General features: G+C 42.4%; 1 protein-coding gene across 1 annotated transcript in view; it reads left to right on the plus strand.

The window, feature by feature from the left end:
• GRB10 (growth factor receptor bound protein 10) overlaps positions 1 to 16,331 on the plus strand; it is a 157,399-nt gene that overhangs the window by 71,357 nt on the left and 69,711 nt on the right. The window contains exon 3 of the mRNA XM_069958519.1: positions 7,688 to 7,772. Within this exon, the coding sequence (XP_069814620.1) occupies positions 7,688 to 7,772 (85 nt within the window). The remainder of the gene's footprint in view (positions 1 to 7,687; positions 7,773 to 16,331) is intronic.

Consider the following 16,331-nt stretch of genomic DNA (forward strand, 5'->3'; position numbering starts at 1 on the left):
ACTCAATTCGTCTGCCTCTCAATCACCGCCGTAGCGCGATGTTTCTCACTTCCGGGTCAAGGGGCCAATCAGGCCTGAGCAAGCTGGAAGCCATGTGATGCGCTCCAGCCAATGAAAAGGCTGCTGGTGCACCAGCAGCCTTTTCTATCACATTCATTTTCCATGAGGATGCAGAGGAGGAAGAAGACCCGGACCGGCTCTGACGTCTCCTCAAGATGGCGCCCGGGAGAAGAGGACTGTGACGACCGTAATGGGTAATGTATAATTTCTTTAACTCCCGGGGGGGTCGGGGGTCCGAAAGTGGGGGAAGGGGGCCAGACCGGGTATTTAACCACATTACAAAGTGTGAAATAAGCAAAAAAAAAATTTCCGTGGGAGTTGTCCTTTAAGGGAAGTCTTTCTTTTCTGCTCACTCCCACTAGGTCTTTAGCAGCCTCTTGGGCTTAGTGAACTGAAGCCTTGTTACGCCAATCTTGCAAGGCGGCTACCGGGAGCTCAGTACACACTTCTCGAACGCTACCGATTGCGGCTAAATCCAGTCTTGGATCTCTCCTTTGGGTGCAAAGTACTGTCTGCTGTAGTCCCACCTATTCTAATTCTTCAAGGGTGATGTCATGGGTGTAGGGGTAAAAGCATGATTACTTACGGGTAATTGTGTTTTATATGAGCCCATGACAGCACCTGTCATGTATTCCCAACGCGAAAGTAGTATCCATATTTCCTTTTATTTTGTCTGTTTTCTTTGCTCAGAACTGAGTGGCAGAGGTGTCCTTCTTTTAGTCCCAGGTTTCCTCTCCAGGGGTGCTGTCGTGGGCTTGTAAAAACACAATTACCAATAAGTAATTATGCTTTTTGATATTTTTTTCATGGGGCTGTATTCTCAATGGACTGTCTTCATACTCTGCCAAAGGGACCAAAATACTCTTCCAAAGGGGTTCCTATCACCCCGGGGCTATAATCCTTACAATGGCCTCCGGTTACAATATTTTCAACATACAGTGGTCCTTTCTGAACAGTCATAACTTCTCAGTCAGGATCTGCGGCACATCTGGGGTAAAACCCCAGTATTAAAGTGCATGCACTGACTGGGTGTCTAGTAGCACCTCTCTATTAGGGCTCGTTCACACAGAGCAAAAGCAGCTGAATTTCTGCGCTGAATCAGCGCTGAAATTTCAGCCGTTAAAATAGGTGCAGAGCTAATTTCCATTGTGTTGAATGGAAATTCTGCTCTGCAGTTCACATGGTGGAATTTCCGCACTGAACTAATCCACTTTCCGCCAGAAGAATGAACATGTTTATTCTTCCGCTAGCGGAAGCCTATACAAACCAATGGGGCTCTGATTTTCTGTTTCAGCGCGGAATACAAGCGGAAATTACGTGCTGAATCTGCGCGAAAATGGGGGGGGGGAAAAAGGGGGGAGGATTCTAGTATATATTCTGGTATAGTCTAGTTTACTCGCTGAATGCATGCGGATTCAGCGCGGATTCCTCGAGTATTCCACGCTGAATTTGTCAAGAGCTGATTACGAGCTGAACACTTTCCTAGCAGAATACGCAGGGATTCTGCTTATATTCTGCTCGGAATTCAGCATCTGTTGATTTCAGGCGGAAATATTTCCTCGCGTAATCCGCCCCTTTTGCTCTGTGTGAACGTAGCCTTAGTGTGATACTATGTTTTCTACTAGTCTTTACCTGTACCAGGCGAGGGCAGCTTCATTTTATTTTTCTGAAACCCTATGTAATCTGCACAGGACAGGATTAACAGTCTCCAATAGCTGCTTCTGACGGTTGTATGTAAGGAATTGCTTTGTCCATTTTAAGCTTAATTTTTCTTTTTCTTTGTCTTTTTTTTTTTTTTTTTTTGGAATGGTATTATGGGGGCTTCAAAACACTGTTTTCCATAGTTATGGTGCCAATAGAACATGGTCATCCCAGGACCAATTAACTGTAAGTGAATACAAAGCACCTGTAATTAAACCAAATCACTTGGCGTACGGAAAAAATGTTGTTTCATTACCTGGTGATGTGTCGATCTCAGTGGCGTGGTCAGTCCGTTTTCTGGTTTGGTTCAATAGTTTTTATTAACTTTAAATTTTTTTAACAAAACATGATTAAAGCACTATAGTGCCACTATTGCAACATAAATCATATATCCATATAAGAATATAGAAAATAAAGAACAAGAATTCACATTATCAAATCAGTATCAGTATATATAAAATAAGAATGCCAACCAGTCAGGAATGCTCTTAATAACCGATATAATGAGATATAGGTAAAGTACATAAAGTCTAAGCCAAAGGGCTCAAACGACCTTGCATAAATCACAATGGGATAGATTTAGGCCTGTTCCTATATGCTATCTCATGAACGCTTGTTAAAGTGTTAAAAGGAAACACAAAAAGATCTAGACCATGGTTACCATATGTTGGGAAAGAGCACAAGATTGATTATTTATAGCTATTACCCTATTCATATACAAAAGTTGTTTTTAATAGCTTTTATCACTTCTTGTTTCGACGGAATTGTACTAGATTTACAATATCTGGTTAGTAAAATTTTAAATCATTTACAAAATAAGATTCGCATAGAAGGGTGTATATATTTTTTTACCTATAAACAGTAGTACCAATTGTGGACTCAAGTTATTATTGAGGGGAAATTGTGGAAAACAATTGTTTACAGTCTGTCCAATACTATGTGATTCAAGGGCAATTCCATAATGTGTGGTAAAGAGAACCAACCAGCCACAGCCTCTCCAGCAAAGATTAGATAAACTTGGATAAATAGAGGCTAAACGATCAGGAGTAATACCATCTCAGAATTGACTTAAGCGCTGATTCTATATGTACACTGCAAGGGTAGGCTTTATGTACCATTTTAAAAGACATTGACCACTCGGAGCATTCTTGGTTGAGGTCTCTTTCCTACAACGTCAAACGATATAGTTTTTGTACAAGTATTGAACGAGTCTAAGGATTCCTAGAAGGGTTTGAGTCCCTTCCGTCTCCCAGTTAGTCAAAGCAAACAGGTTAATGTTTAAATCTTAAGGAGAAAGGGCATTGATCAGGTGTCTGATACGAAGATATACATGAAATTCGCATTATGTAAGTGAAAATTTTTCCTGTATGAATTGAAATGTCATTAGTACACCTTGCAATCCATACCAGCAAGTCTAAATCAGGTGTGAGGCCTTGTATAAAGTATGTCGGTCTGTTCTTCAAATGGGCCCAGTGCACTGAGCAGGCCTAATTGCAGAAGACTGGAACTGGGCGGCAGTTTGGGAAAATTATTTTCCGTACAGCAAGTGGTATACTTGTGTTAAGATATCTCCAATGTGTTGAGAAAGCACATTCTAAAAGTTTTATATTTGTAATCCTGCCTTTGCAGAACTGCAAACTGTGAAGATTGTAGCCAGTGCTACTTATTGTAATGACCAACTTTTCTCTTCTTAGGGTAAAGGCTGCTTGTGGTAATTCAGTATTGCTTCAGTATGCACTGAAGACATTACATGGTAAAGCCTGCTTGGCAGCCACTATGAAAGTATGACTTGCATTTTTCCATTCTTGCTGTAATTGTGGCTTTCTGAAATCATAGGTCTGCAGTGAATGTGACCCCAAATACATATCAATTGTAAATGAAGTTGCTGTTCTCACGGTTCCCATCATGTCTGGTCTGTACATGCAGCTAACCTAATTCATGCCAGCTCTGCCTCTGAAATTCTGTAAACAGCTATATCTAATGGTGCATTTACAGAGATTTATCTGACAGATTTTGGAAGCCAAAGCCAGGAACAGACTATAAACAGGGAGCAGGTCATAAAGGAAAGACAATTTTGGAAGCCAAAGCCAGGACTGGATTTGAAAAGGAGAAATCTGACAGATAAATCTGTGTAATCCTGGACTGGTATTCAGAATCGCAGAGGTGCCTTTTTTTTTTTTTTTTTTAAGGTACTCTGTTTGATATTGTCAATATGTCTGAACATAACTTGGATTATCTTCCAATCACTATAGGCTCAGAAAAGGCTGAAAAGCCCAGGGACACCCCAGAAAGACTGTTTGATACTTAAAACGGGTATAGGGGAAAGACACTGCATTTACTGTTCTAGAAACGTATTATCCCTGAAACAATACATAAATGTACTGGAAAAAAAGTCATGGTTGCATAATCTCAAGTGCCGTTATGTTAAGGTTTTTTTTTTTCTGATTTAGTCCACTAGATGGAGTAGTTTAATTACATTTTACATCTAGCAGTAGGTCAGTGTGCCTGTAACTTTTTTTTTTCCCCCATTTATTTCTAGAGTTAGGGTGAAATATGATGGTATATGGGGAACTAGTAAAAAAATTTTCTACCTGCAGGCACCTTGACTCTTTATAACAAGTCTGCATAGCTTTAGGGATGGCATGTATTTTATAGATTGCTGATTGCTTTTTTTCTAATGGATCAGCACTGCTTGTGGTGATGTTTCCTTAACTTACATTTTCTTATATGGGACATTGTGTGTGTGTGTGTGTGTGTGTGTGTGTGTGTGTGTGTGTGTGTGTTCTTCCATAATCCTGGCCCTTGGTTCATCACAATCCAGCTGGTGGTATCAAGGGTAGGCACATTGACTTCCATTATAAAAAAAAAAAACGGATCCGTTTTTTTTTTTTTTTTTTTTTTTTGCGGACCAAAACGGACCAAAAAACGTTGCTGACCCTATTTTTCTGGACGTTAAAAAAAACTGATCCGTTAAACGGATGCTGAAAACGCAGTGTGAACTTAGACTGACTGGGAAAACTTTCTCGTCTGATCCTTCACATGCTGTACGGTCAGTGGTGAGCAGGGAACACAGGCAAAAGGCTGCAGGGTAGCGGGGAGAATAGGTAAATATTTTTCATGTGAAAAGCAAGGACTGCAGACATCGCTAACGCATCTTCCTCATGTGCAGCTGCCCCAAATTGTACACAAACAGTTTAAAGGGGTGTTCCACCCAAAATCTTTTTTACACCATGTGATAGCCCACCCATAGCTTCACATATTGGTCAAAGCATGTTGTGTTCTGAGCTGTTTTTGTGCTTTGTCGGGCGCTGCTTCTGGTGTTAGCCACATCCCGCGCACGTCGATAAGTGACTTCCGGGATGCCGAGCGCAGCGTTGTGGAGGCGGGTGCTGTTCTGGGATGGATGGGGGCAGCTAGGCCATTGCTGGTCCTCTATGGAGGCAAGCTGCACAGTTTAGGTGCTTTCTGCAGATTCTCCCTCTATGGATGCAACAAATTAGCTTAGTTTCCAACTTGTTCCTTCCTCCTGGCCACCATCTTCGGAGTTTGGATCACTGGTCTTTTCTCACCTAATTAGGCCGGGTTAGCGATTTATAATTCTGTCAACTGAAGAGAAGGAGGAAACCTGACCCCTTGACATTGCCTTCACTGTGCCTTCAGTAAGCTGAACTCTGCCCCCTGTATGGCTCTCTTACCCCTTGCATCCATGAGCACTCTGTGTGGCCTTATAGCACAGCAGAGCCGCTCCTTTTAGTAATGTAATAAACATTGGTAGTGCTTCAGTGCATGTAAAGCACCTATCACTAACAATGTTTATTATAATGCGCTTGGTCAACTACAAGTCCACTATGTGTAAACTGTAAAGTCAAGTTTCTGGGGTGTTGCAGGGACTAATGGCAAATGTTTTGAAGGCTTATAATATACCGTATATCCCCGCGTATAAGACGACCTTTGACTTTTAAGCGGATTGTCAGGGGTTCGCCTTATACGCTGGAAAATGCTAACCCCTGCCTGACCGCAGCCTCCGGCGCCTCCCTCATTCTCCCAAAGCGCTCCGGGCAGCCGAGCGTCTCCTAGCTTCTCCGATGTGACGCTGGGCTGCCAGGGAGAGGTTCGGCGATCTCCGGCGCAGGTAGTGTGCGACACACTGCCTGTGTCGGGAACGGGCCCTAGGTGAGTTAAATGTTTTTTTTTTTGTTTTTTTTTTATAGTGGTCTTCCCATACAGTGGGGATGGGGCAAATGTTGAGCCCCCCCACTGTATGGGGCGACCATACCCAACGTATAAGATGACCCCTGACTTTAACTCTGATTTTTTGGGGTTAAAAAGTCTCCCTATACACCGGAAAATACGGTATTTTATAATGGACCAAGTACTATTGTCAGGGGTTAGTCTGCATTATGAGAAATGTTTCCTGTTTGGTGTCATCTTGGACATTGCTCTTCAGTAAGAGTAAAACAGAAATTCCAACCACAATTCGCATTACGGTCGCCGCTCAGAATCCTGCCTGCCTCACTGTCTCAGTGTGATGTCTTGCGCACCTCCACTCTCCATTCAAAGAATTGGCATGTCAATTTCCGTGAATGAGCCCGAAGACAAAAAACAGACTATGGCCAGATCACACAATAGTCTACAGGGGACAGGGCTGCCACTTACTGCATTAAACTCAAAGGGTATCTGTTTTGGCTAAGCCATGAGAAATCTAGGAAACCATATTGTAGAGGGAACTGGAATCAAGAGGGCAGACAACCAATGCATGCCACATCCAGGGAGATAGAACTTATGAGGACTTTTATTCTCATTGTGATCAAATGTCCAATTCTTCTGTTTGTGAGATTAGCAGTAGCCTGATCCTCCTTTCCAGACATCTGTCATCAAGGAGGTTTAGCTGACATGTATCTGATGTTTACAGACAACTTACTGTAACTTTACAATTGCTGTTTATTGTACAATTTTTGATTTCACAATACAGTTCATGTATGTTGCTTGTGTTTAGGTTCTTACCTGTAGAAACTGTTCACTCTGGGGGGGAAAAGAACTGTGGCTTACATATTGATTCAGATTTATTAAATCTAGGGATGAGAATCCAGGAAAACAATTTTTATTATCTTTGTGGTATGCTTTGCTTTTGTTTTGTTTTTTCTCTGACTGACTGTTAAGTGCAAGTAGGCAAACAATTGTATCGTAAATTTGTAAACTGTCCACTTGGTCAGCAAAGTAGATAAAAAAAAAACCCTTAAGGCCCTATTCCACGGAACGATCTGCTGCCATTGCTCCGTTTAATAGGAGCATCGGCAGCAGACACTGCTGTATCCTATAGGCTGCCCGGACGATCAGCGATCGCCCGGGCAGCCCCCTCCGCAGCTCCCCGCCGCCCCTCCCGCACTCACCCGCTTGCTGCAGCCGTGGGGAATAGCGGCAGCGAGCAGGGAACAAGGAGCAAACGAGCGCTGAGAGCGCTCGTTTGCTCCTCCAAACGACCCGTGAAATAGGGCTTTTAGTAAATATGTTGGTACATCTGGAAACTAGAAGATGCGTGTTTTTCAAGCAGCATTGTCTGTGCAAAATCAAGAAAAACAGATTTAACCAAATCTGCACCATGAAATCTGCTGCTGATCCAGTATGTGGTCACATTGACATAAAGGACAGTACCCTTTTTGAAGTGGTCAATTGTAAGAAGTTTTAATCTTGATTTAGCATAGCTCATTGGTTTTAATTTTTTTTCTAATTAGAAGATGGTCATTTGTAAAAACTTCTGTGTTAAATTAGTAACTATGCTAGGTGGGAAAGGCACAGTTTGCAGTTAAAACAATATAATGTGTCACCACACAACCTTAGGTTATAGTTTAAAACTTTTACAGGTTTTTACACTACAGTGCCTTGAAATGAAAATGTGTCGCTAATCCAACATTTTGTGTAATTGTAGGACAATGTGGAACAGACAGCCCCATGCTCACAGAGGGGTTTGGTGGACACTGCCTTTACATCAAAACATATATCATTAAATCCAGGTAAGTCCATCTTAATGAATAGATAACCAAAGAAATACAATTCATACTTAAAGGGTTAGTTTAGTTCTATAAAAAAAAAAAATCTCAAGTCATCCAATACTTAGCAGCTGCTGTAATGTCCTGCAGGAAGTGGTGCCTTCTTTCTAGTCTGACACCACTTGTATGTGATAGGAACTTTCCAGAGTAGTAGCAAATCCCCATAGAAAACTCCTGCTCTCCAGACTGGAAAGAATGCCACTTCCTGCAGAATGTACAGCTAAGTACTTTATAAGAGTAAATTACAAATCTCTGCCACCAGTTGAACTTTCCCTTTTAAACTTCTGTAAGCTTACAAAAACCCACCCTAAGGTTTTTTGTAATATTACATACAAACTAGAAATTGATGGTCAAGTGGTTTCAGGACCTGGACTTGTGGCAATCAGCTGACTGACTTTCTGACGCCCAAAGGTTGCTCATTTTGAAATTACTATTTTATATGGTGAATATAATAGATTAAAAACACAAAGGATCTGTTCACACAATGTTGAAATTGAGTGGATGGCCGCCATTTAATGGCAAATATTTGTTATTTTAAAACGGCTGTTGTATTGAAATAATGTCAGTTATTTACTGTTATATGGCGGCCATCCACTCAATTTCAACATTTTGTGAACAGAGCCTTTCTGTGTTTTTAATCCACTCCTGGTTTTGGTTGCAATATGAGGACCACAATACTGACTGAAATATACGTAGTGTGAACCCAGCCTTAAAGCGTAACTGATTGTAAAGATGTAATTTTTCAGAAACCAATAAACATCAATAGTTCAAGCTATTTATTTTTTTATTTTTTTAAAGAAACTCTTAATAGGTTTTATTAAGCAAAACAGTTTCTTTCTGTACTCAAAAAGCTGTTCTTCTCCCCTCCCCCCCCCCCCCCTCCTCACTTCATAGGAGGCAGGATTTCTGTGTCCATTATGCTCTATAGAGGTGAGAAGGACCAGAGGGGAGAGAGAAGGAAGCCCTGCAGAGCACATTATCCTTTTAAAAAACTTCTCATGAAGTTTCCAGATAAGCACTGACTATTCTGACCTGTGAATCCAGTGTTTTATGTGCCAAGACAGTCTCTAAACAGCAGAGCTTCTCTCCTCTTACTGCTAACTCATCCCCCTTCTCCCCTCCATAGGATATAATGTACTTATTATAATCTCCTTTGTGATGAAGACTGCTTTGCCTGATAATGCGCAGAAGAGAAGTGAGGGGGAAGGCTGCAAAACAGCTTTTTTTAGTACAGTGACATGCTTTTTTTTTGCTTATTAAAACCTATTAGCTGCAGATCCTGTATGTGTGAATACACCTTTAGGGAGGGTGCCTTCACACCTACCGTATCGCAGTAGAAAATCCACTGCAGATCCGCAGCGGATTTAACTAAATGAATGAACACAGCACTAAATCCGCACTTACAAATCTGCTGCGGATCCGCAGCGGATTTGACAGTGCGTATTTAATGCGGTGTTCATTCATTTAGTTAAATCTGCTGCGGATCCGCAGCGGATTTTCTGCTGCAATGCGGTAGGTGTGAAGGCACCCTTAAAAGTACATGTTGTCACTCCTGGTCTGCCTGGTTTTAGAACTTTAAAAAGTGACCTGTCTGCTGAAACAGCAGCTATATCCATGTCTTAAGCTTGTTCTAATGTCATGGACCATATTATTTATGACATCTGTATAATGAGGTTGGGCATCCCATTTCAAAACCATAGTTTAATATGGTTTGCATCCTCAATTTGTGGCTAGAACAGTCTCCTCTTCAGGGAAGGCTTGTCCAGCTATGAGGTCAGGTGCTTATGTTGGACGTTAGCCTGGTTTTGCAATTGCAGCAGTATTTTTTTTTTTTTCCCCACAATGTGTTTAATTTGCAGTTATTCTAACCTACCCAACTGTTGGGGACATCACCTTGTGCTAAGGGGTACAGTCATGCCGGAATAATGAGCTGACTTCCACAAACTTATGCCACAGAATTGTGACAATGTGTACTATTATCAAAAAAAAGTTTTTGTATGCCCTGTATCATTAAAGGGGTTATCCAGCGCTACAAAAACATGGCCACTTTTTCCCCCTCTCTTGTCTCCAGATTGGATGGGGTTTCAAACTCCGTTTTATTCAAGTAAATGGAGCTTAATTGCAAACCACACCTGAACTCGAGACAAGAGTGGGGGGGAAGTGGCCATGTTTTTATAGCGCTCGATAACCCTACACTGGGAAAGGACCTTTCCCAAACCCTGATTGACACTGTGGGGGACACTTAAACTTGTGTTCCACTCTTACTTTAACCATCAGGTACAATCACATTAATACTCTCTTTTAATAGTCCATTTTTTAAATCTTAGCCCGGTTGCCGTGTACGGCGCTGTTCTATTCATGGGTACTGTGTCGAAGGTGAAGCACTGGAGGCGGACCTGGACTGCCCCCAGTGGGAGGAAACTCCTGCCCCTCTGGCGCAGCTACATTAGAATCAATAGAGCTGCATCATAGAGGGACCGGGTTTCCTCCAACTGGGGGCGGGCCGGCCCGCCTCTAGTGCTTCACGCCAAGACCGTGGTTCAAAAAACAGACGGCGGCGCAGTTCTATACATGGGTAATAAAGTGAATGTACCTAATGGTACATTCGCTTTAATCCTGAATGGCAAGTGCAGTTGATTAAACAATATTAATGAATTTGGTCACATACCTACATAACAGTCGGGAGAAATCAAAAGATCGCATAGATATTACCAATAAAATCTCACAACAGTCTTTCACACAAAAATCATATGGCTTTCAGAATATGGTGATGAGTGATGGCAGCTGTCATGCACCTTAAAGTGTCACTGTTTCATTTTTTTTTCTTTTTTTTTGCAGAAATCAATAGTATAGGTGATTTTAAGAAACTTTGTCTTAATGGTTCTCTATGAAGAGGGGAGGGGTGGAGAGAGATGAGGCACTAAAACAGGACAACAGTTATTTTACAGCTACATCTCTGGGCTATCTCCTCTAAAGTCAGCATTGACCTCTGAATACAAGCTTTCACAAAGCTCACACTGTGTAATCCTTTGTTCTCTGCTGGCGACTAATCTCCCTCACTTTTCAAAATTGTAACTTGGTTTAAGAGCATTGCTTTGGTTTAAGAGCTCCCTGTACTGGGCAGGAGCGCGAGTGGAGGAGGGGCATGGTCTGCATAGCTGGATCTACAGCCCTGTACTCTGACCCAGGAAGTCTCCTTCACCTTCCAAATCATAGAAAATCCACTTCAGGCTGGGGCTTACATCAGGGGACAGGACTGTGGAGGTAATCTCCTCATTGCTGTACCTCTCTCTCCCTGGACAGAGAGCGCTGCTATACTGTGCCCACATATGTCCTGCTCATTCCTTCATGCTCCCTGCAGTCTCCGTCAGTCCTGATTGGTCCATGCTGAACACAGCCCCTTCCCCATTGCTGTCATGTGACCACACAGACCTCTGACAGCAGCCCTGCTTCTCTATTCTAGCCTGTTGTACTACGCTACTGCATTATGGGGATCTGCCGTTCCATCCTGTATCTACAAATTGCGGCTGTTTTTCATGTTTCTGCACTTGGTGTACATTATACTCCACATGCTGATCCCTATACTGTACAGTAACTTATAATATCACATATTCTGCTGTTTCTGAATGTTTGTTTCATTAGTTTTACATGTTCAGATTATAAATCACTATTTTTGGGGTGTGGAACCAATTGTCTGCATTTCTATGATTTCTTATGGGAAAATTTGCTTTGGTTTAAGAGTGGATTTGGATTACAAGCACGGTCCCGGAACGAATTATGCTCGTAATCCAAGGCACCACTGTATTGTTATAAGTTAAAAGCCCCCTCCCTTAATAAAAGTCTGAATCACCCCCCTTTTCCCAGGTTTTAAATAAAAATAAATAAATAAACATGTTTTCTATCGCCGCGTGCGTAATCGCCCGAACTATTTATCACATTACTGATCTCGCACGGTAAATGGCGTAAGCGCAAAAAAATGCAAAAAAAGTGCAAAATTGCGCATTTTTTGGTCTCATCAAATCCAGAAAAAATTTAATAAAAAGCAATCAAAAAGTCGTATATGCGCAATCAAGGTACCGATAGTAAACATCATGGCGCAAAAAATGACGCCTCATACAGCTCCATAGACCAAAGGATAAAAGTGCTAGAAGCCTGGGAATGGAGCGATTTTAAGGAACGTATATTTGTTAACAATGGTTTGAATTATTTACCGGCCATCAGATAAAAGAAAAGTTATACATGTTATATATCGTTGTAATCGTAACGACTTGAGGAACATATATAACAAGTCAGTTTTACCCCAGGGCGAATGGCGTAAAAACACATTCCCCCCAAATAAAAGAAATGCGTTTTTTTTTTTTTCAATTTCACACACTTTGAATTTTTTCTGGTTTTGCAGTGTACTTTATGCAAAAATTCAGCCAGTCATTGCAAAGTACAATTAGTAACGCAAAAAATAAGGGCTCATGTGGGTTTCTAGGTGGAAAAATGCAACTGCTATGGCCTTTTAAACACAAGGAGGAAAAAACGAAAACGCAAAAATGAAAATTGGCCCCGTCCTTAAAGGGTTAATTGCAGTGTTTAAATGTCCGTGACAGGAGCGGCACCAGTCACTGAACAATTGGCACCCCACAGTGTGCTAGCAGGGGTTCTAATTGTATTCCCTGACAGACAGAAGTGTAATACTTTCCTGTGTGGGGCAATCGGCGATCTGCTCATAATCTATAGTAGCAGAGTGCCGATATGGCTGATCAATGCTATTTTATGGCATAGCATTGAACATTGTTACCAATCTAATTGCTTATAAAAATCCCCAGGGGAATTAAGAAGTGTAAAAACAAACAAACAAAAAAAAAATGCGGATTGGGTGTCGCGATGTGTGTATTTGATTTAATAAAATGTAATGTTCTCCATGATGGATGGCATGAGGGTGAAATTAAGAAAAAAAAATCCCTACATAACCTGACTTTCTGTATGCATAACAGTAATCACTTTTGACTCTTGTCTCAAACAAACATTTTTTTTTTAGGGGAGTTGTATGTGACTAGTCAGCCAGGTAAGGGGTCTGGGTACTGCTTTATTTCAGCTGACTTTTTTTTATTTGTACTAATAGATTTACTGTGGTTGACTGCTACTACATCAGCACACAGGCACTCAGTTCTACATCGCCATACAGAAACAGCTCTGCTACATATGGACACTCGTTCTACTTTCCCAATACTGTCCCTTACAGTATCTACTGTGGGCACTGCTCCCAGTCATGTGGCTAATCACATGACTGTCATACTTTATGATCCTGCAGTTCCTTCAGCTACTGTACTTGGTGAGTTTCCTATGGGGCTTTACATGTAGGAATCTGAAGGTGATTCACATCACAACCAAATTCTTCCTCTTCAGGGCACTAATTTCACAGATCTGTGTCTTGCGGGAGAAAGCACTGTGCAGCTATCAGTCTCTGCACAGTCCACTTGGCAGTCTGGCACAGTGCTAAATTAGTGTTTTGCCAGAACATTAGGAAAGCAGTCAGGGACACAGTTACCTAAAAAGCAAGATATCTTTTTGCTAAAAGGTACATCTTACAGACCCAAAAATACGGAAGTAAAAAAAAATTATTAAAGTCCCATCTACACCAAGAGGCACCATTTTAAAACTACAGGTCATGGTGCAAATAAAGAGCCCTGAATCTGTCTCATTGAGGGGAAAAATAAAAAATCTAACGGTTTAGACCATTTTTAAGCATTTTATTTGTTGAAATTAGTAGTAGTTTTAAAGTAAGATAGTAGTAGTTTTAAAGTAAGATAACACAAGAGCTACAGAATCTCCCCATACCCTTGGTACTCCACAGTAAAAAAAAAAAAAAAAAAAAAAAAAAATAGAAAATAGAAGTGTCCCTTGGAGATTGTAAGGACATCAAAACTATGGACTAGGCCTCCTATCAAGACAAGTTTTAACACAAGTTTAGCCCCAACATATTGATTTTGCTTTCTATCATTGTCTCACTTACCTCCTATTCCAGTGTCCTTTTGTTTATAAATGTAATTCTTCATTAAACCATGTCTGATAAAAAGGTCGTATTTTTCATCTTTTTCAGATGTGCCCTTTCAGTGTTTTGTCAACATCTGCTGGCGTGCCTTTTACATAGAAAAATGGCCAGGCAGCGTAGAGGCTATTCTGCAATTTGTTACTGGTGACTGAAGAAGTTGGTTGCAGCACTGGAAAACATGGATACAGCCTATGTGTCCATGTTTTCCAGGCAGCCGTAGGGCTGCATCCATTCAAAAGCCCTCCCATCGCAGTTGGTGCTAATCACCATGCAGGGAGGCCGTGAGGGACCCTGGGAGTACGCAAGCAGCGCGAAAACTGCCTCTACCCTCCTTGGATGGCTGAACCACATGACCTTGAATCTTTAATACTTGACTTCCGCTTCTCGACCACAGATGCGCTTTCAACCTAGCCAGGGAAATATCTTGGAGCAGGGAGAGAGGTTTTAGTAGCATTTTGGTTAGGCAGGCTTACTACACAACCCGAAAGTCCTTTTCAGGGCGAAGATCCAGCGAATGTCATCTCTGAATCCAAAGCACTTTAAGTGCTAAGAAATAGCAGCAGCAGGTATATTCATTCCAGTACCCGGTTTGTACAAGTGACTTAGTGTCCCTGGTTTAGCCCACTAAGGGCACGTTATACCCACTAAGGGCACCTGATATATACTGTTCCAGTAGCCCAGTAAAAGGCATGTGATACATATTGTTCCAGTAGCCCAGAAAAAGGCATGTCATACATTCCTTTCCAGAAGCCCACTAAGGGCATGTCATACATACTGTTCCAGAAGCCCACTGAGGGCAAGTGATACCACACAGCAAAAAAATAATCTTTGAATCCAAAGCACTTCTCAGTGCTACTACATAGATCTTAGCAGCAGCAGTTTTTAGTACGCAATACCCAGTGTGTACACTGTACACCAGACTTGGTGTCCCTATTATACAGTGTGGGCACTGCAAACAATATATAGCAAGTGTTCTTGTAGCCCACTGCAGGCACGTTATACATAGTGTTCCTATGGGCACTTTAGCTCAGCCTTCCAAAAATTGGTTTGAAGGCCCTAGAAGTGAGCCTTCAAACAATAGGGTAGCAGGCAGGTCATTTAGTTGAGCCCTCCAAAAATTAGATTTGAGGCTCTAATTGTCCTTAGTAGGGCCTACCATTGCTGCCTTTATAAAATTACTTTGGGGCCCTTGAGGCAAGCCAAAAAAAGGGTCTATTAGGCCCTACAGGTACAGTGGTTGAGGAGGAAGAGTAGGAGGTAATGTGACAGGGCTAGGCACTTCACTTTCGTCTGCTTTGCTCTGGAGGAGAAGTTTGGAAGTGTGGGTCAGTCCAGTGGCTGTTCATTTTTATCAGCGTCAGGCGGTAATCACTCTGTGGATAGGCGGCTGCACTTATCCGTTATATTTCACCCGGCTGTGCTGAACACACTCTCTGATAACACACTGGCGGTAGGGCAGGCCAGCACCTCCAAAGTGTACAGAGAGCCCAAGCCATGTGTTCAGCTTGGACACCCAATAAGTGTACGTCCGAGGATCGGGGAGGACAGGGTTACGGTCCGCCATGTACTCTCGCAACATCCGCCAATACTTTTTCCCTCCTGCTGTTAGTAGGCACCTCAGTGCTGGATGTTTGGCGCTTCGGTGCCATTCAATTGTCCCACACTTTGAACAGTGTTCCCTTTTTGGTCGTGGACCTTGCCGATGGTATAACATTCCCGCATGAACTCTCCTTTCTTCCGCTACCGATGGTGGGCGGGAAGATCTCCATTATCGTCTGCAGGAGTTCCACCTTGTATTGTTTTATCTGCTGGGTCCCCGCCTCCAGGGGAATGAGAGAAGAAACCTGGTCTCTCTACCAGGGGTCCAGGAGTGCAAATATCCAGTATCTGCTACTGTCCATTATACGGACAACGCGTTTATCACGACATGGAAAGAGCGGAGCGGCGGCACATCACACCTTTGGCTGATACTAGTGCTGCTAAGCTTATTTTAAAAACAAACGTCAGGATGTTGCCATGTAATTTGATCAAACCATACCGCCCCGTGTACCAAGTGCAGGTCTCTCTCAATGTCGTGTTTTACATTTCTCCCTTTTCTGGGCAGCAGGCACTCCCCTTTTATAAGACCCACGTGACCTAAATTAGCAGAACACACCTGTGCTCACATGCCAGTACCTCCAATGTTTTTCCCATTCTGTTTGCAGCATTGGTGGTGAATGCAATACCATATTCTTACTTGTGGTGTTTGGGGGCAGCCTTCACAGCCGGTGGTGCTGGCTGGGTATTGGTGGAGCATTTGGGGTTTGGTCCTGTGACATTGGGGTTGCGGGGCCATTCCATGGCCTCCCTTCCCTGCAGGTGCACGCTTTGCGGGGTTGGTGGCCACCCACAGACAGTGTGGAGTTAGCGTAGGGACCTGTGTGAACCAGGAAACCTGCACGTGGTACACGGGGCAGTATGGTTTGATCAAATTATATGCC

Source organism: Dendropsophus ebraccatus, chromosome 2 (genome assembly GCF_027789765.1).
Source record: "Dendropsophus ebraccatus isolate aDenEbr1 chromosome 2, aDenEbr1.pat, whole genome shotgun sequence".
NCBI classification, from domain to species: domain Eukaryota; kingdom Metazoa; phylum Chordata; class Amphibia; order Anura; family Hylidae; genus Dendropsophus; species Dendropsophus ebraccatus.